Raw genomic sequence first — 26,269 nt, 5'->3', positions numbered from 1 at the left:
TTTCAATGCGGACGTTTAAAAAACTACAATTACAGCCTCGCGTCTGTATTCCTCCACCAATCAGTCAAGTGTCAGTTTACGTCCATGTTTGTCCAAAATGTCATCACTTCTGTAGCGACTACTATCAATTAAAAAGTCGCTAAGAGGCTGAAGTCGGCTCTTGACTGTGTGACTCGTTCAAAAAAGTCCAAAAGTCAAAATGCATTTTACTGTTTATTAAATAAAAGGAATTACAAACAATAACTTAGGCTAACTGTAATAACTAAAGTATGTGACGTGAAGTGACGGTCAACAGAAAATATATCCAAACCTATCTCACCCTCTTTCAAGTGATTATACGCTAAAGAAAACAGTTATTAATAATATATTCCATTTCTGCTAACAGATTCCCTGAAATGTTACCCACTGTACCTTTAAGCTCTAAATCTCCTCACATTCGTAAACATATTTGATGGAAACTAGGACTGTCAATCGATTCAAATATTTAATCGCGATTGATCGCACGATTGTCCACGATTAATAATTTTTTGTATCTGTTCAAATGAACCTTAAAGGGAGATGTGTCAAGTATTTAATACTCTAATCAACATGGGTGTGGACAAATATGCTGCTTTATGCAAATGTATGTATATATTTATTATTGGAAATCAATTAACAACACAAAACAATGACAGATATAGTCCAGAAACCCTCACAGGTACTGCATTTAACATAAACAATATGCTCAAATCATAACATGGCAAACTGCAGCCCAACAGGCAACAACAGCTGTCAGTGTGTCAGTGTGCTGACTTGACTATGACTTGCCCCAAACTGCATGTGATTATCATAAAGTGGGCATGTCTGTAGAGGGGAGACTCGTGGGTACCCATAGAACCTATTTACATTCACATATCTGGAGGTCAGAGGTCAAGGGACCCCTTTGAAAATAGCCATGCCAGTTGTTCCTCGCCAAAATTTAGCGTAAGTTTGGAGCATTATTTAACGTCCTTCCTGACAAACTAGTATGACATGGTTGGTACCAATGGATTCATTAGGTTTTCTAGTTTCATATGATACTAGTATCTTCACTCTAGCTTTAAACTGAGCCCACTACAACCTAAAAATCGCAAGTTGTGTTAATGTGTTAAAGACATTAAAGGTGTTCAAACTAATTTACGCGTCACATGTTAACTTTGACAGCTCTAACGGAAACACAAAGACACTGATTCATGTCTAAAACGTGTGCAACATTTTAAGGGAAAAAGAATATCTTCACTCTAACAACTTACACCAATATGGCACGACATCACTGACAAGTGTTCAAAAGCTCCTCAATAAGAGCAGAGATTAAAACATCTTCCTGGGCGGCTGGTTAGCTCAGTCGGTAGAGCGAGCGCCCATGTAACGCCAAGGCTCAGTCCTAGCAGCGGTGGACCCGGGTTCGAATCCGGCCTGTGGTCCTTTCCGCATGTCATTTCTCTCTCTCCCCCTTTCCAACACTCTATCCACTGTCCTATCAATAAAATACTTAAAAATAACTTTTAAAAAAAAAAAAACATCTTCCTTTCGGGGGTAAAAACTGGTTCTCTGTGTGCGTTTTGTAACAGCCGACTGACTGATTGATTATGTAATGTAAGGCTGTGAGTGACCTTGGGTTACATCTGTGACCAAGCAGCTGCTGCTTGTGCTTCTTCTGGTTATTCAATTTAAAATACAGGGAAGTCCTGTTGAATCCCACTTTCTCTGTCCTGAACCCGGTCACCCTGTCTGTCCTCTGTCTCCGCTGGTCCACCACAGAGAGGATAATACCGATTTAACCCCTAACACCACGCCATTAGCCTCTTAGCTCCACAACGGTAAAGCTGTTAGTCGGCCCCCTGCTTCACAGCTAGCCGGGCATGCACACGGCACGGGGGCCGACGGGTTTACTAGCTACAGGGATTTAACACGGCGCCATGAAATACTGCAGGTGAGCGGCTGGATGCATCTGGTGGGAGGAAATCCCTCCAAAAACTTTATTGATCCCTGCAGGGACAACATAGGTTGCGGCTAGAACAAAATGTATACTGGGATTTAGAGAACATAAGCTCACAAGTGGAATTTACGTAGAGACACATTTAGTGTAAGCTGAATTTAGAAGTTATTTTACAGCATTTCTAAGGAAAGTAGTGTTTATTTGGAGCGGGTCATTTCTAGATATGATAATGTGGAGTGTTTTGAACTGAAAGCATTCATTGTAATCTTTCCAAAAGCCTCATCTCATGCGAGGAGCTTTTGCACCATATTAATCTTTCAGAAAATCCATGCGAGTAAAATTGTCTGGTGTATAAATCTGCCTGGACTTGTGTGGAATCAAATCTCTCGTAGCTCACAGCTCTGCTACTGGCATCAATATTTGTACACGTCTGTACATCTTTGTCTGCTGAGTCTTGATATGTGATCGCCCTGAATAATTCGGTTACAGGACCCTTTGGTTCAGTAAAGGGCTGTCGACCAAAGAAATTCTCAATCGACTAACACTCATGTGATTTAATCGACTAACAGATTAGTCAATTTAATGGACAGATCTGTGAAACTGAGTTTCTCCACAAAGAATCACACTAAAGCACCACTTTAAATCTGGTGTTTACCAGAGATGAGCTCACAAGTTTCTTTAAATAAGCCATTCAGCTTGAAAAAAATGACTAATCGACTAAAGACATCTTGGTCAACTAAGACCAAAAACGACTGATTAGTCGAGTAATGAATTAAGCCAAGTTCACACTACACGACTTTCAAAAGTGGTCAGATCTCAGTGCTGTTCTCTCTACACAACCTGCTGTCTAGTTATCCGGAGTCTTTGAGTCGTCGTGGTTTTCACACTACATGACCTTTGACAGGAGGTCATACACTACAAGATCTTTCACCAGGAAGAATCCCTGATGAGGTCTCCAAACTATGTTTTGTCACAAAAACACACGATAAATGACGTGATACCAGGGGTGTAAAGATTCATCTACTACATCGATGTATCGATATATATTCCTATGATCCAATTACATCGATAGGCACTCGGCAAGTTGTCCTTCAAGGGAGCGCCGTGCAGAGGAGCCGGTTGGCTGAGTTTCACTTCGGGGGCATTACGTGACGGGTGTTATCAATCAACTTGATGAGGGCGACTTCAACCACGGTGCTGTCCCCGTGCACAGTCGTTTTTTATTCAGAGAAAATAACCTTTTTCCCGTCATGATATCAACGTGCATGCAGCATCAGCGTCACGTATCCAGCCGGAAAGCAGACAGTCCGCGGGGCTAATCATCACGGGAGTAACATTAGTCTAACGTAGTTTTAAAATGTTTTCATGTATGAAAAGACCCCAAATGAACACTGTAAGCGGACTATAGTTGATAAGCCAATTATTTAAACAGCGTATTACAAAAATAGTTCACCGAAATATGTTTCTTAAAACATTTGAGGAGAGGAATAAGGCTAGTATAGTTGTTGAATCTGTCTTCATTTTATATCGACAACAGTCAGTTTAAAAATGTTGTAGTTTCTTCATTCTTAAAATAATTAAGTACACAGTCTCACAGTCAGTTCTCAAATGTATTTTTTGCTCGGGTTACAGGTTTTCTGACACGTCAGTGGAGTGAATTAACGGGAAATTCACTTCCTGTTGAGCTCTATTGTTTATTTTAGGAGCGTTATAATTTCCCAGTGAGTTAAAGTGACAATGAACAAAGAGCATTACTGACATATTGACAGTGTATTTTATTCTCCTAGTTGACCGTACGATAACGTTTGAGCGCCTTGATTTTACAGTAAGAATAATGACCAATGAGTCACTATTTAATGCTGACGTTGTTCACAATAAATAACCTCATCTTCTGCACTTTTTTCATATTCCCTGTAGTACGATAAACAAACCAACCCAAGACCAACAAAAACAAAACTATTACACTCACAGGAATACCACCACAGCACTGTAACATCACCTTCATGTAATGTTTGTTATCTGAGAAATGAAGTTTATTCTACTGGAGCAGTCACTGAAGGTCACTCTGGACTAAAGAGCCAAGCTACAAATCGAGAGCGTCCATTTTCTGCTGCTTGTCTTTCAGTGTGAGCTGCTCTCGGAGGGGCCCTCCTCGTTCCCACCGCCACTTCTCGCCTAAACCTTAAATTCTGTCAGGATTTGTTGTGACTGTCAGGAATGTCACAGTCAGCCGCAGACGAAATGTTCCAGCGGCGGTTTAAGCAGCGAGCCGGGCTGAAAGCACCACAGACAGACGGAGTATCAGGGTCCGCTGCAGCTCCATACTGAGAGCTGTGGAGCAGTTGTGGCTAAATTAAGGTCCAGGGGCCCACAGGGGTCACTGACCGAGTCCAGAGGGTTCCCTGAGACAGCTGCCAGCTAAACAGCTGCAAAGTCTCAGAAGAAGAAAATGTGACTGAACATAATGAATGAGAGGTTAGACGGCACGAACCATTCAGGTCTTTGATTTTGATTCATTTAAATGCTGGTTTAAAGACCTTTACACACTTTTTTCAATAAAAGGTGAATAGAACAGATGATTAAACTGTCCGGCTTCGATCGGCTGCTGACTGACGGTGCATCTCTAGCTGTTAGTTTAGGAAGCGCTTGATTTATGCAGCAGAGCTTTCTATGAGCGGAGCATTTTAAACATTAAAATGAATGCAAATGCCATTAAATGATCACGGTCGCCTGAGAGGTGATCATGTTCATTTAATTGTGGGAAGCCAAAATCGTGATCGCGATTAATATTCGATTAATTGTGCGGCCCTAATCCCTAGTGTAGCTTAAACTACTGTAAGCTACTTTAGTTTCCTTTTAATTAAAAGCTCTGAGTGAATTTGTTTTATTGTGAAAGGTAAGAACAGAAGGAGTGGATCTGGTCTGCGCTGCCTTTGTTGAGGTTGAGAGGAGTAATAAAGTTTGCCGTCTTGGTTCACACTACGGAGCCTCCGTGTTGTTCTACTCTATAGTGTATGTAGTGATTGTGTCCGTTCCGCACAACTTGATTGGTTGATGCCTTTATTCGCGGGCGGAAAACTTCGATAAATCATCCTTATTCCGGAAAAAAATGACAACGCTTTTTTGCTGTGTAATATTCACATCCTGTGTGAAAGTACTGATGACAGAAACAACAGTTCTAAAAAAATATATCGACGTGCAAATTAATCGGCCGAAAAAAAAACTCCGAGTATGTAAAGGCCTTTAGAGAGGAAAATGCCCCCACATCAGATTCACTTCAAATGAATTCATTGACTCGGAAGGGGATAGATATCTATAGATTAGGGCTGTCAATCCATTAAAATATTTAATCGTGATTAATCGTATGATTGTCTATAGTTAATCGTGATTGGTCGCAAATTAACCGCACATTTTGTATCTGTTCAAAATGTACCTTAAATAATCGCACATTTTTTATCTTTTCAAAATGTACCTTAAAGGGAGATTTGTCAAGTATTTAATCCTCTTATCAACATGGTAGTGGACAAATATGCTGCTTTATGCAAATGTATGTATATATTTATTATTGTAAATAAATTAACAACACAAAACAATGACAGATATTGATCCAGAAACCCTCACAGGTACTGCATTTAGCATAAAACAATATGCTCCAATCATAACATGGCAAACTGCAGCCCAACAGGCAACAACAGCTGTCAGTGTGTCAGTGTGCTGACTTGACTATGACTTTCCCCAAACTGCATGTGATTATCATAAAGTGGGCATGTCTGTAAAGGGGAGACTCGTGGGTACCCATAGAACCCATTTACATTCTCATATCTGGAGGTCAAAGGTTAAGGGACTCCTTTGAAAATGGCCGTGACAATTTTTCCTCGCCAAAATTTAGTGTAAGTTTGGAGCATTTTGTAACCTCTTTTGTGACAAGCTAGTATGACATGGTTGGTACCAATGGATTCTTTAGGTTTTCTAGTTTCATCTGATATAGTATGATAGTATCTTCAATCTCAACTTTAAAACTGAACCTACTAGAGCCTCTGAAAGACAGTAAAGTCAGTCGGGATCGCGGGTCTCAGAGGGTTAAACAAATGAATTCCCAGGTTCTCAAAAGTAAACATTGGTTGCTTTTATCTGTGTTGAGAACTCTTTCAGACATTTCATAAACCATATCAGCTTTGCTTTGCTACCTGCCTAAAACTCAGTTTCCAGATGAGTGGAAACGGCCTCTAAATGCTCCACTGACACTGTAAACTCTATTGACACAGCCTGAGCTCTCCATGTATAGACGATATACAGAGCTGCTATCCTACCTGCTTAGTCAACCAGACAGCATGACCAGGTATACGGTTACTTCAGTCACCTGCCATCAGCAGCTAACCCTACCGTGATAATCCTGACTTGCTCTACTGACCGACAGAGAGAAAATAGAGGAGTGACAACGCTGCCCTGTTGACCTGACTGACTCCAGAAAGACCTTATTTAGTCACTCTGTCATCTCGTCTGAGCTGAACCGCTGAGATGGTGGTTAGGGGTGGGGGAAAATCAATTCACCTACTGTATGTATCACCATTTCTTTTTTCTACAATTTTGTCGTGTCTAACTTTTATTCAAAGTACAAGTCAAATCATTTTTCCCTGCGATGGTTTCTGTCATTTCCCCCCCAAACTGCTTGTAGTGATCACGTCTGTCTAGGTCAAATTGATCACTATAAGCGGATGATTATTATAATCAAATTTGTGTTGTTGTGCATCATTTCTCATGCAGATCACCATCTAACTGACATTGTATATTTATTAAATGAATACAAAGTAATGAAATGGACCGCTTCGCTGTTTACTGGCTCCCTTCTCCTGTCTTTTCCCTCACCGAGGGGGTGGCGTTACTGTTTTTGGCCGGCTCTGCAGCGCAAGCGTGCATGCAGAACGTTCTCAGAATCATTTTTCTCACCCGGTAGCGGCACGGAGGGAGACGGGCGCCAGTCTGCATGTGTGCCGCAGAGCGCAGATCCGCAAAGTTTCACTTTGGGGGCATAACGTGACGAGGTGTTATCAATCTACTTGACGAGGGAGCTTTCCCCGTGCGCATTCGTTTATATTCAGAGAAAATTACTTTCCCTTTTCCTGTCATGATGAGCAGCATCAGCCGCCTCACGTATCCAGCCGGAAGGCAGACAGTCCGCGAGGCAAAGCATCATGGGAGTAAAGAAAAAAACAAAAACACAATTGTAACTAACGTTAGACTAATGTAGTTTTAAAATGTTTTTATAGATGTTTGTATGTATGAAAAGACCCCAAATGAACACTGTAAGCAGACTACTTGATTACATAAGCACATTTTTTAAACAGTGTTTGTATAGGAATGATCACTATAAGCGGATGATCACTGTACTTATACGTTTTGGGTTTAAAATGTTCCAGTCAGCTCCAGTCTTTCATTTCAGACCTGCCTCCTGACAGGAAGTTGGATCAACCAATCAGCTTCTGCAACCTTCAGTGACCAAAGAAACGTCATAATTCCTGCATAACTCGCCTGCCACTTTCACGGTGTGGCGGCCAAAAAGGATGATAAGAAATGTTGAAATGTTCACTTCCTCATTAGAAACAAAACAAATCTCCTTTACTGTGTCCTCGTGTGAACCACAGTGTGAAAGCTCTGATGTTAGTAGAGGTCCTAAATGCAGCTTACAGGACTAAAACTCAACCATAAAATTCAGCCTTTTTGTCTGACTTACTGGTTTGCAGGAGGAGAAACATGCTGGTGTGTGATGTATAGGAATATTGATCATAAATCATGGAGTGTCACTGAGTGGAGACGACATTTTTTAAAAGAATGTGACGGTGGAAATTCCTCTGAAACCAGTTTGAGAGTGAAACCTGATGATTACACACCACAGAGGGTTGTTATTACCTTCACTTTTGTTTTACCTGCTTTTTATTAAGAGATAACACTGTTTCCCTGCATGTCTGTATCAGGCTGCCGTTAGTCTTTCTTGTTCTTAAATCCCAGACTGTCTCTCAATACTTTATGACTTCCCTTCTCTGCAGCTCTCACTGGTTCCTACTGAGGACATAAATCTTTAAAAACGCCCCGCAAACATATGGTTTAATCAGTATATATACAGACTGTGCAGCCCAAAATACTCTGGACATGTTGCCCTCTGCCTTGGCGATTATGTTTCAGACAAACAGTCTCCATAATAAAGCAACCATGCTGAAGCAACGGAGAGGTTGCGACTGTTCAAACAGCAGGTTGATGGTTTGTTTAACGTGGTGTTTGAGCAGCACAGGTTGACTCAAACAGAAAGAGAGAGAGAGAGAGAGAGAGAGAGAGAGAGAGAGAGAGAGAGAGAGAGAGAGAGAGAGAGAGAGGGTAGTAGACAGGTAGGGTGTGTCAACATCAGGTTAATGGTTTGTTCACTGAGGTCTTGTGTGTTCAACACAGGGGTCCTTTATCTGTCACACAATGAGGTTTTTATGAAGTGAAACAAACAAACAGAGGAGAGCATGGACTTTCTATTCCTCTTATCGTTCTTACATAACTCACAATCTTTCATTTCTTTCATACCGACAGCAGGCGGATCGCTCCCATTCACTCCCGGGGTTGCTGTGGACCGCTCGACTCTCTTTGAGAAGTTGCTCACAGACTTTGGTTTATCTGAGAGGCAGAAAGTCACCTCGTAGCTCTCTCAGCTGACCGGTTCAATCAACTGGTTTCCAGACTAAAAATCTAGTGGTGAGAACTGAAGCCGTGCAGCCTGAAGAGAGGAGGAGTGAGGAGTAACGCTGTGTTCACACTGAGCGCGAAGTGAGTTTTTTGAGGGACGCGATTACGTACAAAGTCAATGCAAAGAGGCAAAGAGACGCAAATTTGCAGCGGGCGACGGGAATGTCAGGAAAGCCTCTCAGCGTTGAGATTCTCCTCCTGTTGTCACTGATGTCCTGACGTTGTTGAATCAGAATTGGAGGATGAATCAATCTTGTATGTATCTGTGGTCACCCAGAGCTACGATAGTACATCAAATCTGTAAAGAGACCGGACCAAACTCAGTGTAGAAACCACAGACTGTCTGCGGTAGAAACAACAACGTCGCTGACGTATTTATGCCTAGATGACTTTATGTTGAGTGTTGATGGAGCAGCTGCATAGCCTGGCACTGATCCATCCAAACTCCATTCAGAAAACAAGCGTTTTAAAAGTTGTTTGCTTGTCGTCTTGCTGACAGACCTGACAAAGCATGAATTCAGACTTTTTACTAATCTGCAACACTATGTTGTTATTTCAGCATCGTTGTGATCTGTTTATTGTAATTAAATCACAGCACAGTCTGTTTATTTTGGGTTCATACCGCAGAAGCGACGTGTGGCTTGCTAGATACAGTCAGTACAATGGCACTGTATGTAACGAGACAATTTATGGGCCAATTTTAGCGTTGTGAAGTTGTCAAAAATAGTTATCAAAACTGGCAAATAAGTAACAGCTTCAAAACCAATATTTTATTTTGGTTTTAAGTGAACAACATCCTTAAATTTCCATAGTTGGCTTAGGGCTGCACAATTATGAAAAAATATCTAATTGCGATTATTTTGACTGAAATTGCAATTGTGATATGATTTGCGATATTAGAGGGAATGATCATTTTTACATCATTATTGAAAAACCATATTTAAATGATTATGATATGATTTTTGCGATGATCTGTACCAAACAAATATGTTTTATTAAGTCTGTAGAATATGATGTGTAGGCCAGGACATCTCTGCAGCACCACAATATATAATTTAAAATGGTATTTTGACACATTTCACCTTTAACCTCCTGAGCCCTAGCTCTATTCCTCGAAAAAAAAAATAAACAAATACCCAAAATGAATCAGGACTTGCTTCTCAACCATAAGGCTTACATACATATATGTTGTATCTTTTGAAAGGTAAGAAGCTAAGGAATATAAATTAATTATAAGTAAACTAAACTATATTACCATGGAGATTACAACGGAGAAGCAATAAAAGACATTTAAAAATGACATCCTCTCTCTTGTATAAAATCTTAATTTCAAAGGCAATATCATCATTATAACCAAGATCCCACAGATAATAATGTACCTGAATATGTTCTACTACTCTTTACTACAACTGGAACTGTAAATGTGATGAAAATACACTAAATTACACAATTTATGATACAATTCATAAAGATATACTCCGACACTCTCCATGATTGATGAGTTTTACTTAGCCCTAAATTAGCTACAAGTTTGTTTGTCACCTGTTCATGTAATGACTGAGTCTTTCAAGTCTCCAAATTCCACCAATATTACTCAGAGTTTTGTTTCAGGGTCAGAGGTCAGATAGTGCCTTGCTCAAGGACAATTGTAGGAACTTACTTAAAAATCTTGAGCAGAATGCTTCAGTAGAGAGAAATGTCTGCATGTTTTGGTATCCTATTCTACTGTTTGCTACTGATTTTCAGGGGCATTTTAAAAAAAATACTTGTTTAACCGGAAATCAATTCTTCTTCACTGCTCCAAAACAGTAGCCTTCACTGTGCTGTCGCCCTGGATGTATCATAGCTGCCACTGGCTCCTACTGCTTTAGAGCAGAGAAGAAGAACTGATTGCAGGTAGTTTGTGACGTGACGATAGCAAACATCAACGGTGCGGTGCTAGTGGAGAGTGTAACGGTAGTCAGAGCGAGGACAATGTCAGCCATTTGGCAATATTTCACAGTGGAAAATCCAACAAGTAAAACGCAGATATGTTCAATATGTAAGGCTTCTGTTTCGCGGGTTGGCACTAGTGTTTCAACACCAGCAATCTTATAAAACATTAGAAGACGCATCACACGAAAGAGCATGACGACTTCAACAAGGCAGAGGGGAAATAAAGAACGAACCGCAGCAGCTAACGTTGGAAACCGCATTCCAAAAGGTTCCACAAAGATCGCTCAAAACGATAGTGATATTATATTTATTACACTAGTATTGAATCGGTACTTGGTACAAGCCAATACCGCAAGTTCAGGTATCGGAATCGGTATCTGGAAGGAAAAAATGGTATCGGAACATCTCTATTTTCAAACATCTCCGTTTTAGAGGCCTGAAAACGTTGGAGTAGTGTGGACGCTAGGTATAAACTAGGGGTGGGAGAAAAAATGTATTCACCCATGTATCGTGATATTTTTTAATGTCAGAATCTATATATTTGCTTCATTTGAGTGTATGTGGAGGTAGAAGGAAGTTAGCTTTAGTCATAAACGTAGCAAAAGTTATGCGTTTTAATATGTGTTACTGTGGATGTAGCCTGAATGTCTCACAATACACAGCATAAACTCATCATAAAGACGCTGCTAAAACACTTCAACAACCCACAGTAAGTCTGTTTCTGTACGCTCATCAGCTCACTTATTGAACTGTTGCAGTTCTCATCACTGATGAGATGAGTAGAACTCTTTAGGTGTGCTCATAAGTTGTGGGACTGTGCATCTGTGACACCGTCATGGTGGGCTTAAGTTACTGTGTTTGATTGCTGGTTTATGATCTTCTTCCTACATGGTCCTCTGAGAGGAATCTGACTGAAAGAGATGTCAGTGAATGTTTGCTGAGTGTGGAGTTTCTAGTAGTTTTATGTCCGTATCCTTGTCTGTTTTTAACCAGCAGTTAAGTATTTTCTCTCTGTTCTTCCTCCCCTCGTCCCTATCATTTATCTTTCTGCCGCGGGTTCCTGTTGGTGTGGAGAAGAGGAAGTAAATGGCAGCTGACGTGCATGTGACTTTTGTCTATTTCTGGTTCTTTGCATATTATTTGTGTATCTCTCGTCTGCAGTCGAGTCGCTCGGTCTCTTGATCTGATCTGTCTCCAATTCACGTAATTCTTAGATCAGCATTAGGAAACACGGTCACGAAAATCACCAGAATCTTCAAATCTGTCAAATCCTCAAGTGATAAAAATCTCAAACTGCAAACTTATTTGCGGCATCTAAAAAAAACGACCCAACATCAGTTCCTGTAGGACTGATGCAATGTTAAAAGAAACATTTCTGCAAATGTAATTAATGATTAATGCATTCAATACCCATTCAAAACATTTAACTCTCTAACTAAGGGCTCAAACTTCTGTTTTACATCCGTTGACAAAATCCTTCAACTGAATATAACCGTCACACTCCTCAAACTGTGGTTCCTGTTTGCAGGCAGCTCCATCAGTAATGATATAAATCCACTCCCTCTATTGAACCGCAGTCATCCGTACGGCCTGATCACCTCCATCTCCCTCTACCTGTTGACTCACGTTCATCCATCACTCCACCTTCCTCACAAACTTTCCAAACCCAGTTCACAGCCCGTCAGAGTGGATTTGTCTGATCCAAAACAAAGAGTCTAGAGGCAAAGAGACGAAACTCTGGTGCTTTTTTGACAACAGCTACTAGTTGGCGCTGCCGCCATTTGGACAGAAAACACTTATGAGTCTTTGTCCGTGGATGTATAAAGAGACTTCTGTAAATCAGAGGATATAAATCAACTTCCCGGTAAGAACACTAGAATATCCCTCATTTAAATAATGATGTCCTAAAAGTAGTGAAATGAACTAACAGCTGAATCCAGAGTTATTTTCCTCGCCATAATGAACGTGCATCATCAGACCAACGGGATCGCACCGCCCTGCACACTCATATGACATATCTGGTTCTGCCAGCTTCCTGCTAGCTGTATGCGGCTGTAATAACGGATATACTGGCTGTAATTCATCACTTTTATTATCTTCTAATACACCCATGGTCTGTATGCTGTCAGCCTGTACCGTGGTGGATGTGTTAACGTCTCTGTTCCCAAACAACCGGCTATCGGCCAGTAGCTAGTAGTGCTAGTAGCATGACGTCAACAGGATTTAATGGGGTTGTAGGCTATTAACTAACACGCAGGGCAAAAGCACAGGACACAACCTCTTCTACAACCATGGTCTGTGGTCTGTTGGACCCTCTTCTACATCCATGGTCTGTGGTCTATTGGACCCTCTTCTACATCCATGGTCTGTGGTCTATTGGACCCTCTTCTACATCCATGGTCTGTGGTCTATTGGACCCTTTACTACATCCATGGTCTGTGGTCTATTGGACCCTTTACTACATCCATGGTCTGTGGTCTATTGGACCCTCTTCTACATCCATGGTCTGTGGTCTATTGGACCCTTTACTACATCCATGGTCTGTGGTCTATGGGACCTTTTACTACATCCATGGTCTGTGGTCTATTGGACTCCCTTTTGGATCCTTGACATGAAAACCTTTGAGGTTGCGCTCAATTTTTGTGCTGGATTTTTATAACTTCCATTTATGTCCATCGCTCACTTTATGCTCCACTGGGAAGCAGCCGGGCAAAAAGTTTAATAAGTAAATAAGTAAATAGTTATAATAGTGTGCATATTTATAATATTTGTATTGTTCTACACAAGCCATTTCAGTAGAGACATTAAATATGACAATAGAATAGAAATAGTAGTTTAGTTTTACTTTTATATGGCTCTTTGCAGGCGGACATTTTACTGGCGTCCGGTAGTCGCTTTCAGTCCAAAATGGCGGTTGCTGCTGGGCACTGATGTTGCAATGGAACGAGCAATTGACTTTCACTTCTTATCAATATACGTTCTTTGTCTAAAAGGCCGCTCCAAATGAAGCTGCAAGAAAAGTTAAATTATAGCAACCCATACTGTAAAGTTGGGGAGTATAAAACTTGTCTCAGTTTAGTAGTTTGTGGTCAACTTCCTGGTGACAACGTTCAAAATGAGTTAAGTTAAACGGAGCACCTGAATGCACCATAGTTTTGGTTTCTGTGAGGTTTGATCGTCTCATTTTCTCTCCTCTCTCTTTCTTTCCTTCTTTCCTCTCCTCCCCATCATTTCCTACCTCCTGCCTCCTCTCTCTTCCTTCTGTCTTCTATTTCCTCACATATTTTCCATATTTCCTTGAACACCTCATACCTCCTTCCTCTCCTCTCCTCCCCCCTATCAGCTAACAAATGACATACCTTTACACGTGCGTGTTGCTATGTGTGTGTGTGTTTGTCCACGCCTACGTTCACCTGAGGCTAACTATTTTCCTGTCAGCAGTGAGACTTCCCTGAAACCAGCCACTCCCTCACGCTCTCTAACTATCAGGAACTATAAAGTATATCATAGAAGTGACTAAGCCTCGATGACATCCCATCACCTTATGGTCTGTAGTTGTAGGGTGTGTTTTTGTTTATAATATGTATTAGTGGTGGAACGGTATGTTTACCTCAGTTTATGGGGTCACGTCAACAGTTGATTGGCTCATTGATTGGTCAGAATTATTACTGTAACATTTAAGGCACTCAAATACTGGCATATTGTCAAAAGTAAAACACAAATGTGTGTAATGTAAACAGGGTCCAAAATTAAGTTTTTTCCCTCGCATGCCACTGTGGCAGGTCAACATTTCTGCCAGCCACACAATTTTTTTGTCTGCCACTTCTGCAGTCTATGAAGAACGCTTCACAATTGTAACAGTAGGGCTTTTTATTGGCAGGAATCTGGCGATGAGATACGTATCATGATACAGGGATTGCGATTCAATATATTGCGATACTGTAAGCAAGGCGATATATTGCGATTTAAAAAAAATCAAATTTTAGGAAAACTGTCATAGAATAAAGAACATACCGCCATATGCATAAAATCTGAGTAAAAAAAAGGTTTACTTTTTTTATGCAATCAGAATAGTAGGATCAGCGTTTGCATTTATCACAGAGGATGCATCTCTTTGCAAGTAAAATAAAGTATTGACTGAGTTAATATTTGCATATAAACTATTAATTAGAAATCAATATATGGCTTTTAAGAATTGATTTGCAATGTATTGCAATACCACCCCTAGTAAACACTGAGTCAGTGGTAACAGACAGTAGAAATTAGCCGACCCTCCGCCGTTTTCTGCTTTCTCGTTTCGGCTCGCTGCGGTTTGTTTTGGTTGACGGATACGGAACGGATATGACGTCACGTTACTCAGACTACAACAATAAACACGGTAACTTCCTTCTACCTCCACATAAACTCAAATGAAACAAATATATTGATTCTGGCATTAAAACATCTATTTCAAAATATTTTTTTTTCTAAATCGCGATACATATGTGAATAATAATTCCTGACCATGACTGATATATTTGACTTCATGACATCTCTGACTACATACATGCTGAAAATCAAACATTTTTACTGGATTCATTTAGAGATTTTACGAAGTAAAAGTCCCTAGAAGTGTATGATTCAACTTTTTCCCATGGTCTAGTGTTAAAAATGTTAAGAAAAATCACAATAAATCGTAATATCGAATTACAATACTTAAAAATCGCAATACATATTGAATCGGCACCCAAGTATCATTATAGTATCGAATCAGGAGAGAGATGAATCATCCTCAGCCCTATAAATAGACTATCCTGACAGTTTGGGTCACCGGGCGTAACGAAAGGAAGTCACACACCAAACCGAACGCCCGGGATGAAAACACGTACCGTTACACGCCTGTGTGTGTGTGTGTGTGTGTGTGTGTGTGTGTAATGTAATTGTGCAGTAGTGTGTGGGAAAATCCTGTATTTTACTCTCCACATACACACATAATTATATATAGACAGGACTGATTATAAAACACAGTAATGCAGTCATAACCACTGTTTACTATGGTGTGTGTGTGTGTGTGTGTGTGTGTGTGTGTAAATTGAACACGGCTGTAGCTCAGTGTTGAAAGCTATTTGCTATTCCACACACACACACACACACACTGAGGCTGTGTCATTCTCAGTTCACCTTCAGTACAGGACGATAACACACACACACACAGATTAATTTAAACACACTCACAGCACATTTTCAGTGACTACACTCTGGAGGAAGGAGGGGAGGTCCACGGTTGTTTTAAGCGACATTTTCCTCTGAAGTGGAGTTAACGAGGAGAATAAATTTAATACTTAAACATTCATCAAATCCTCAGTTATACATCAGGAGGAGCTGGTGGGTCAGAAAAGGACAAACAGGGAGAAAGAATGGAGGGAAACAGGAGAAGAGGAGGAGCAGAAGGAGTCAGAAGGAGTAGAAGAGTGAAGGAACGTACTGAGCCTGTCAGGACGGAGGGAGTGAGGAAGGTCGATGGCTCATGATGTCGCTGCTGATATCGCTGAGACAGAAATCAATACGCTGTCTGTCTCTCTCCAGGAGAACTTAAAGGTCCCATGACGGTTTACTCACTAATTCATCTGCACTCACTGTCTTGACAAAAATAACCTTTTTGAGCACGTTATTAAGGCTGTAACGGTTCATGTGTTCATGTTGACCCGTCGCGGTCTGGTGCACGCAGAGAACACGGTATGTACTAGAGCTGGGACAATTCACCTATCTCCCCATTCAATGCTATCACGATACTTGGGTGCTGGTTCGATATGTATTGCACTTCTACAAGTATTGTGATTCGGTATTATGATTTATTGTGATTTTTGTCAACTTTTTTAACACTAGACCATGGGAAAAAAGTTGAATCATACACTTCTAGGGACTTTCCAGCAACCCAAAAATCAAAGAATAAAGACATTTCCCTCACAAATTAGCAGTATTTTCTTTTTAATTTATAAGGTACATGTAATGTTTTATACTTCTGGTGAATATAATCCAAACAATCTTATTTCCATATATGTATTTTGTATATACAGTTCCCTTTGTTAACACCTTATTTTGAAAACTGGACGTAGTCCCACGTGTCTACGTCCTCTAACTTCTCCAAGGTGGTCTCTAGTTCTCCCGTCAGCTCCGTTCTCTTTATACATCCATGGTCAGCTCCATCGGGGCCGTTTGAATGCATTTAACATAAATGTCAGTATATGGGTGCTCTACAGTTGTAGCGTCGGCCCATTTGACCATAGAGATGAGAGTGAAGGACGGCTCAACCGCACGTTACCATGATAAGATAACGTTTCCTCTCCGTGTCAGAGTTAGCATGCAGCCTTAGCCGTGATGTCTAGCTCTGCTTTCCTGTCAATGTGTGAAACCCAAAACGTTTCTATACTCTACAGGATGTGTAGTGTTTACCACTTTGGATTTAAAATGTGAGGGTGCAGGTCGTATCAACGCAGACCCTCCGACGTTTTATACTTAAATTTCAAATTTCATATGATAAAAAAAGAAATTGCGATACATAGGTGTATCGATTTTTTCCCCAGCCCTATTAAATAGCCTTATATTGTAAGATATGTTTCCAAGACAACTTAAATATCAAAATTCAATGAATATCTCCTCACGGTCCGCTGGCTGTCTGTTCTGTGTGCTGAAAGAAAAGCCGGTCTTCATACACAGATAGCCCTCCACAAAAACGGGAAAATGGGATTGTTCCATTGGGTTTTGGATTATTGTAGAAAATATGTTCTGTGGCAAACAAACGTTTATGATTCCTACATGTTTTGTTCACCAAGATAATCTCCACTAATGAACACCACTTTATGATTTTTGAAGTGTGAATGCAATCACCAGAAGTAAAAAGCTAACGTTACTCTATAAATGAACTACACCCGGGTCACATGAGCGCGAGTATAAACACAACGAGGCTGTAACGGAGGACGAGTCGGCATGATGACCTTTAGTAGTCTCATTTAGCCACTTGTTAAGAAACAGCCTTTTTTAAAGACCCATAAAGGCTTCAAAATTCACCAGTGGGATATTCATTGATATATTTTATATCGTAGAACAAAACGTTAAAATGTCATCAGCTCGTGTTGACCACGGACCTTATTTCAGACATCTAACTAAAAACTAGGGCTGTCAGAGTTAACGCGATTATAACGCGTTAAGTCAAATTTGTTTTAATGCCACTAATTTATTTAACGCATTAATGCAATTTTTAGATTGTAGCGGGCTCGGTTTTAAAGTTATAGTGAAGATACTGGTATTATATGAAACTAAAACCCCTAATGAATTCATTGGTACCAACCATGTCATACTAACTTGTAAATAACGCTTAAAACTTACGCTAAAATTTGGCGAGGAAAAAATGTCACGGCCATTTTCAAAGGGGTCCCTTGACCTCTGGCCTCCAGATATGTGAATGAAAATGGGTATTATGGGTACCCACGAGTCTCCCCTTTACAGACATGCCCACTTTATGATAATCACATGCAGTTTGGGGCAAGTCATAAGTCAGCACACTGACAGCTGTTGTTGCCTTTTGTGTTTTGCCATGTTATGATTTGAGCATATATTTTTATGGGCAATCATGCGACTAATTGCGATTACATATTTGAATTGATTGACAGCCCTATGTAGAACAAAACGTAGAAATCTCTTCAGCTTCCTGCACTACTCTATTATAATATCTTAGCATACTGTATATCATATTGTTTTGTGCTGCATTATCGGCTACAATAACATACAGTTTGTCACAGCGTTTGTTCTCTTCACCGGCGTGTTATGATGCCCGGAGGAGAGATTTATCTCAACGGCAACCGTCTACTTAATTAGATATGACTTCAGTGTGTGTGGCAGATGGAAGGAGTGCCCCCGTTGGGTTTGTGCCATGTTGGTAAAATACCAGGATGTGATGCCACAAGCTCTGAATCACGCACACACTCAGCATAACCATCCCTGTTCCCTGTTATCTGACAGCAGAAGTGACTCATGAGTACAGCTCACTGTTTCTTCTCACCACAGGATGTCTGCAAGTTTCTTCATGTTACATCCAGCAACTGAACGAGAGTTGCCTCGCCTTCCTCAAACTCTTCATCTCACTGTCATATAACCTCTCACAACAGCAAGGTGACCTTTCCGGTCTGTTTGAACCAGGATGGAGATACAAAATCATAAAACATAAGAACCGATGCACACAGCAGTAGGGGCTACTTTAAGTCATCTTAAGATCCACTCTTACACAATGTTCCTGTATTTGAAGGCTGAATAATCATCTGTGGTTTTATAAGTTGCAATCATTTCCACAGAACAAGACACTGGGGCAAACACATCTGTTCTTAAACAAACTGATTTATGAGAATTTGTGGCATTTCTCTGCAGGTATGAATGATATTCAGGAGTGGTCCAGACCTGCCGTACGAGTCACGTAATCTACACAAGTCCATCTTTCGTCCCACACAATGCCTCGATCTGCACGAGTTTAACCCTCTGAGATCCACAATAGACCCCTTTTAGTCTTTTTTAGGGGGGTACAGGGGGTCTTTAGGGGGAGAGAGCAGGTAAACAGTAGATGTCACATAGAAGTGGTGTCTCATAAGTTGTTGCAGCAATTTTTGGGTTGATACTATTTGTTACACAGATTTGGTGCTAAATTTAACCATAATTTACCTCTGAAGAATTGATAAAAGTTATCAAAAGTCCCTCCAACATACCACATTAAGACACCAAGACCTTAAGGAACACCATAGAAAAAGCCATGATGTGATTTAGGATCAAAAACTTTTGACATTTGGAGATTTCTGCAAGAATTGCATTTTTTGGCGATTGGATGGTGAGCGCTTCTGTTGAGTAAACTGCTCAGAAACCCCCTTATTGTCAATCTAGCTAGGAAAGCCATCCATCCTCTGAATGCTCTAGGTCTCTAGTTTTGTGGCTGTAAAGTTTCATAAGGCAGTGATTATCATAGAGGTCACCACAGGTCATTTTATACAATGAGGTCACATTTGGTGGTCATGGGTCCTGTTCAGACCTGGTATTAACATGCGTCCCATGTGATCCGATCATAAGTGGACAGCTTTAAGTACAGGTGTACCAAGACGCATTGAGATCGGATCTTTCAGACCACATTCAGGTGGTCTGGGCCACATCTGACCACATTCTTTTATCAGTGTGTAGTGAATGTGTCCTGGCCATATTAAGGACCGCCTACTCATCTGATGTCCCGCTGTGATCCGCGGGATCACCGCGCCCCTCAGGTGAATAAACAGGCAGACACGGGCGCTTGTCAGCATGGAAACTGCCTCTGTGCTTTACTGTATCCTGTCAATACAACTGTATTTTATTAAAATATATCTTGTTTATAGGCTACAAATCTACAGATTATCAGACTGGGCACGCGAAGTGCATTATTATCGTACTGTTGGAGATGTGTCGGTGTTTTTGTTCCGCTACTTTGCACGGAGCTGACACCCAACCGCCTGCCTGTTCTCTGTCCTCCCCGGCTCTCTGGAGCTATGTGCCCCTCTGTTGTTTGGCAAAAGCAGCGGTGACGGCGGCGCGGAGGTCCAATAACCTTTTATTTTGATGTTAATACAATGTACCAGAATTCACGAATATGTAAGATATTACTACTGACATTCATGTATTATTACGTCACAACGGCTGCTGTATCGGCTATGTGTTTACTGCCTGTTAATTTGCATATAAAGCGGGGAAGTGAGATCAGATCACAAGTGGCCACTGAAGACGCATGAGGGGATGCATTCTAATGCCAGGTGTGAACAGACGTACTTAAAGCTGTCCACTTGTGATCCGATCACTGAGGACGCATGTTAAGACAAGGTGTGAACGGGGCCTTAGTCTCACTACAATGAAATGGCTCCTATGGGGACTAACATTATCACAAATGAATACAGTTGGGTTCATTGGATCCACAAGAGTCTCAGCTTTACAGCGATACCCAATTTATGTAATTCAAGACTGTTTAGGGACCCCAGGATGTAGAAATGGAGCGTAGATGGATACGTCTTCAGTTCCCCCTCAGAAAGGGCTGCTTGGCAGCAAGGTCACCTACTATAGGTATAATATTCCCTCGTCTTTGATTAAGAAAGATGTGTTTTTGCATCTAACATCATATCAGATGATTCCCTCATTATGGCTGTGACTGTAACAGTACAGCACTGATGTGATGACACATGCTGTTCTATTAATATTTATTAGATTTAAGAGTTTCAGGTCGTCTAATACGGACTACTGACATGGCTAAACTTGTTATCTTTCAGTGTGAAAGTCTTCTTTTTGCAAGTTTAGGATGAGAATATGAAAATGTTCTTCCATCAATGTGTTAAACAATAAAAGCACGACTCAGGATTCTGAAAGAAAATTGTTGGCGACAGTTTGGAGACATAAATGTTATAAGAAAATGGTTTATACAGTGAATGTGACACCACGTGGAAAACGGAGTACGACCACAGTAGTAGTTCCACATGCGCTGAGTATTAACATGTCTGTTTTTGTGTTATCTTCAAAGAAACACAGTGTATGCAGAGCTCCAGACAACACGTCAATAAGCACTCAACATTACGACCCGTCCGATAATGGATCTCTGAGCCAAACATTGGGTATTGATAGTTTCATTATTCGATAAAAGCTGATAACAATAAACCTAACTGACGATTATCTTCATTATTGATTAATCTGCCGATTACTTCCTCAATAAGTCGATTTGTTGTTTGGTCTATAAAACACCAGAAAATAGTGAGAATCAGAATTTCACAGAGCCCTGAGTGATGTCTTCAGATTACTGTTTGTTCAAGCAACAGTCCAAAATCCAAAGATATTCACTTCACTATAGTGTATCGACCAATACCCAAAACCCAAGTATCGCTATCAGTATGGGACTGAAAAGGTTGGATCAGTGCATCCCTAGTAAAGGCTTTCAGTCAGTAAGATTGTTCATGTCGATGTATCAGTCACTCAGTACAAACGTGGAGCAACGTCTCCACAAACACCAGTCATCAGGCCTATTTTGGTCAAAAAGATGTGTTCAGGGCCGACTGGAAAAGTAGAGGCTGCTAACGATGAACATCTGAGAGCAGTGAAACACAGACAGACAGACAGACAGACAGACAGGCAGCAAAGGGCAGCCTGCTTAACAAACATCAAAGAGCACACAGCTGGTAAAATCCACCCCCATCCAGCTCTGTTACCCTCTCAGATGGCCCACTTCCAGCTCTGACCTCTGCTCATTCATTACCCAATCAACATCACAGCCACTCACTCTACAGCCACACAATAATAACCTGCATTTTATACGCATCTCAAGCTTACTCATTCATTTCTAGGACTCTTTATTTTAAATTCACCTAGTTTTAACATCATAATGCCATTGTAGTGTTATTTTAAACTCTCCAGCATTGTATGACTCAACCAGTCTAAGAAGTAGGTATTGGCAAGAATCTGACGATACGTATCACGATACAGGGGGTACGATTCAATATATCGCGTTCCTGTAAGCAAGGCCATATATTGTGATTTTTTAAATCTAATTTTAGAAAAACAGTGGGATCAGCATTTGGTTTTATAACAGTCCCTGTAACATCAAACATCAAAACACTGCTGTGAGAGGACACATATCTTTGCAAATAAAATAAAGTGAATCTTTGCAGGTAAACTTAGTTAGTACCGTTTTTTTTGAGAATGATACAGTACCACAAAACATAATATCTCGATAATTGATATTTCCGATATCTTCTAAACCCAACTAAGAAGTATGAGGTTAGATCTTTCAAAATAAAAGGAAGAAAATGCAAGAAAATCTCCATTAAGAATGAATGGAGCAGCCATAAACTCCTTTTCATCGAGTTTACATTATTTGTAATCTAAAAACTGCTAGGTGCTGCATTGGTTAAGTGTAATGTGCAAAGTATATGACTTTTACAGGAGGAAAAAAAAACAATTTATGAAAAGAAAAGAGGTGATACTACAAGTAATAGCACAGAAAAAAAAACAGAAATGAGAAGAATTAAGAGAAATATTATGCAAAAGAAAAAATATTTAAAATATAAAATATTTATTTATAAATAAATACATTATTGTAAAATAAATATAAATAAATAAATGTATAAGTAAATATATATATATATATATATATATAAAATATAAAGTATTCATTTATAAATAAATACATTATTGTAAAATAAATATAAATAAATAAATGTATAAGTAAATATATATATATATATATATATATATATAAAATATAAAGTATTCATTTATAAATAAATACATTATTGTGAAATAAATATAAACAAATACATGTATAAGTAAATATTTATATATATATAAAACGTAAAGGCAAAGGAAATAGAATAGAAATGTAGTATTGGTTTTACCTTCATGTCGTTCATGATGAGCTGGAAGAGCCCTCCCAAGGCGCTGCATTCCTTCTCTATACCCGCATCCATTTTTCCACAGGCTCGGAAAAAATCCTCCTCAACTTCCCAAAACTTTTTACCTCCCAAGAAAAAAAGAAAAAAAAACTTCCAGCCAAAGTTTAGAAATATACTCCACCAGCAGCAGAATGAATAGAGGCTTATGTATCTAATGGAGGGGAGCGTTACAACACCCCGAGGGCAAAGTCCACCTTTAAAAACAAAAACCAGGAGAGTAAAAACAGAGAGGAGGAGGAGAAGAGGAGTTAGATCCACCAGGTCGAGAGACGGACGGGATCTCTCCGGTCAGCCGATGCTACCAGCCGGCCAACTGGATAAACACCACATCATGGCTGAATCACACAGCAGACTGTCTGCTAAATGTCAGGCAGCTTTTCGTTAAGTTTCGCCCGGCTGGTTGAAGTCCCGGGTCAAAGAAAACACAGCCAACCGCAGCGAGCTAACGGGGCTAGCTACGTTAGCATTAACTCCCCTAGCAACCTGTGACCGTGTTACCGTGTCTCTATGTGTTACTGTGTCTGATCAATCAGTTCGACTACATTAATCGATACGCATCGTATCTGACGGCTTAAACCTCCCGCTCGTTGTTTCCTGAGGTGTATCCGATTGTTTTCATGTTGTCTTCTGGTGAGTTTTGGTCGAGAATGGCAAAAGTCAGCGGTGTTCCTCCAGTTGCTCCTCCGCTGGGAGTCCGGACCTGAAGTGAATGAGAGGATCCCAGAACGCCAAGGCGAGCTAGCAAGCTAGCTACAGTGATGCTAACACACACATCCGGCCTGCAGTTTCACAATTAAACCCATCAATCATTTTTTGTTAAATAAATTGAGATTTTTCATTACAGAAAATTCAGTAAATATATTTCACAGTATAAAAGTAATTTAAAAATAAAATAAATTATACAGCGAATAAAATGTAAGGAAAGGAAAAGAAGATAAATAAAAACAAATAAAAAAGACTGTAAACAATCATAGACTGTTAAACAATTGGAATACATTTGCAGATTTTTAATTACAAAAAAATCAGTTAATATATTTCAGAGTATAAAAATAAAATACATCTAAAACAAATAAAATGTAAGGAAAGGAAAAGAAAAGAAATATTAAAAAAAAACAATCAGAGTCTATTAAACAATTGGAATACATTTGCAGATTTTTAATTACAGAAAAATCACTAAATATATTTCAGAGTATAAAAATAACATAAAAATAAAATATATTCTACAACAAATAAAATGTAAGGAAAGGAAGAGAAGATAAATATAAAAAAAAATAATCAGAGTCTGTTAAACAATTGGAATACATTTGCAGATTTTTAATTACAGAAAAATCAGTAAATATATTTCACAGTATAAAAATAATTTAAAAATAAAATAAATTATACAACGAATAAAATGGAAGGAAAGGAAAAGAAGATAAATAAAAACAAATAAAAAAGACTGTAAACAATCATAGACTGTTAAACAATTGGAATACATTTGCAGATTTTTAATTACAAAAAAATCAGTAAATATATTTCAGAGTATAAAAATAAAATACATCTAAAACAAATAAAATGTAAGGAAAGGAAAAGAAGATAAATATTAAAAAAAACAATCAGAGTCTGTTAAACAATTGGAATACATTTGCAGATTTTTAATTACAGAAAAATCAGTAAATATATTTCACAGTATAAAAATAATTTAAAAATAAAATAAATTATACAACGAATAAAATGTAAGGAAAGGAAGAGAAGATGAGTAAAAACAAAAAAAAACAATCAGGGTCTGTAAAACAATTGTGAAAAATTTGCAGAGTAGTCAAAATGAGGGTAGTCTTTTAAGCCACTTCATTTTATGAATACAATATTTTGCAAAGAGATTAATCAAATTAAGTATGTAAATTTGCTCCTTTCATATAGGTTAGTAGTGGTGGAGGAATTCAGGGAGGGGGGTTTGTATGTATATTTTGTGACGCATATTATTTTGTACTTAATTTAAGAAATCATTTTTAACAATTGCTAATTGGCAAAAATAAAGGTTCAGGTCTCCTCATTTTCACAGTATTGCTGTTTGGTTTATTAAAGCAAACCTCTACAAATAAAATCTCGTCTTTTGTTTCATGTCTCATAGCGAACTCAAACTTATTTTTTATAAGCTGAAATAATCGCTTGTTTTCCATGTACTCTATGTATTTTATTGTGTTTCCAAGCTCATTTGTATGGATGCCAAACTGGTAAACTAATTTAAAAAAAGATGATGCCTTTATTTTGAAGGCCTTACAGTTTCCGGTCAAAGCTGAGTTCGCTTCGCTTGACGAAGCTGTGCGTATGTGGATGGAGTAGGTGTGTTGAGTGACGAGGACGCAGCGGTCCGGCGGGGCGGAGTTAAAGGAAAGATTATACCCCAACAGGAGAACATATTGGGACTTTACTGGAACTTCACAGAGCTTTATTTATTTATTTATTTACTTACTTATTTATAAAATAAAATAAAAGACATGAAATGTAAAAGCGGCAGCATATAGATGTACAAATTAAGTTTGTATAATTTGGAATATACAAAAACATGAAATGCAAGTGGAAAACAGGTCAAACATTTGTTTATATATATTTATAAAGGGGGGAGGAATTCTGTTTCTAGTGGTTCCCAACATCCGGGCTGCGGACCAGTACAGACCCACAGAACATTTGCGAGAAGGCCATAAAAAAAAAGACAAAAAAATAATATTAATATAATTTAGCAGCCTATTTCTGCTGTAATTACCTCCTACCTTCCTCATTTCTCTTGAGTTTGGTCAAGTCATCAGTGTTAAGGGTAGCAGTCCACTTTCAGCAGGAGGCCATAGGCGGTGACGCCGCTCCAGGGTTTGTGTCAGGGTTAGCGTCAGTGTTCAACCCCCCCAGAACCCTAACCCTAGCCCCGTAAACCGCAACACACATCACAATGGTTTAAACACCAAAGAAATTAAGATTTTTATTTTCATTAATAAATGTATTTATTATAATATAAATAAACAGTTGGTCCCTGATATTGTTAGTTTAAAGTGTTTAGTCAGTTTCACGACAATTTACACTTTTATTAACAAATATTTGCAGCCGGGCAGATGAAGAAGTGTGAGAAAGAGAGATAAAGGGGTGAAAAGTGTATTTATTTATTTATTTGCTCATTTGTTACCTCCATGCAGAAAATGAGGAGGGGGCCCAC

General features: G+C 39.4%; 1 protein-coding gene across 2 annotated transcripts in view; it reads right to left on the bottom strand.

The window, feature by feature from the left end:
* Window positions 1-23,881, bottom strand: part of mtss1 (MTSS I-BAR domain containing 1) — a 65,627-nt gene extending 41,746 nt beyond the window's left edge. The window contains exon 1 of one of the 2 annotated variants that reach the window (XM_037765604.1): window positions 23,029-23,881. In XM_037765604.1, the coding sequence (XP_037621532.1) occupies window positions 23,029-23,100 (72 nt within the window). In that variant the 5' untranslated portion in view covers window positions 23,101-23,881. The remainder of the gene's footprint in view (window positions 1-23,028) is intronic. The other variant, XM_037765613.1, reaches the window with a different exon arrangement.
* Window positions 23,882-26,269: the final 2,388 nt, after the last annotated feature.

The sequence above is a fragment of the Sebastes umbrosus genome, chromosome 1 (genome assembly GCF_015220745.1).
Source record: "Sebastes umbrosus isolate fSebUmb1 chromosome 1, fSebUmb1.pri, whole genome shotgun sequence".
In the NCBI taxonomy this organism is placed as follows: Eukaryota; Metazoa; Chordata; class Actinopteri; order Perciformes; family Sebastidae; genus Sebastes; species Sebastes umbrosus.
The sequence above is the reverse complement of the archived record's forward strand: the minus strand, read 5'-3'. Positions and strand labels throughout refer to the sequence as shown.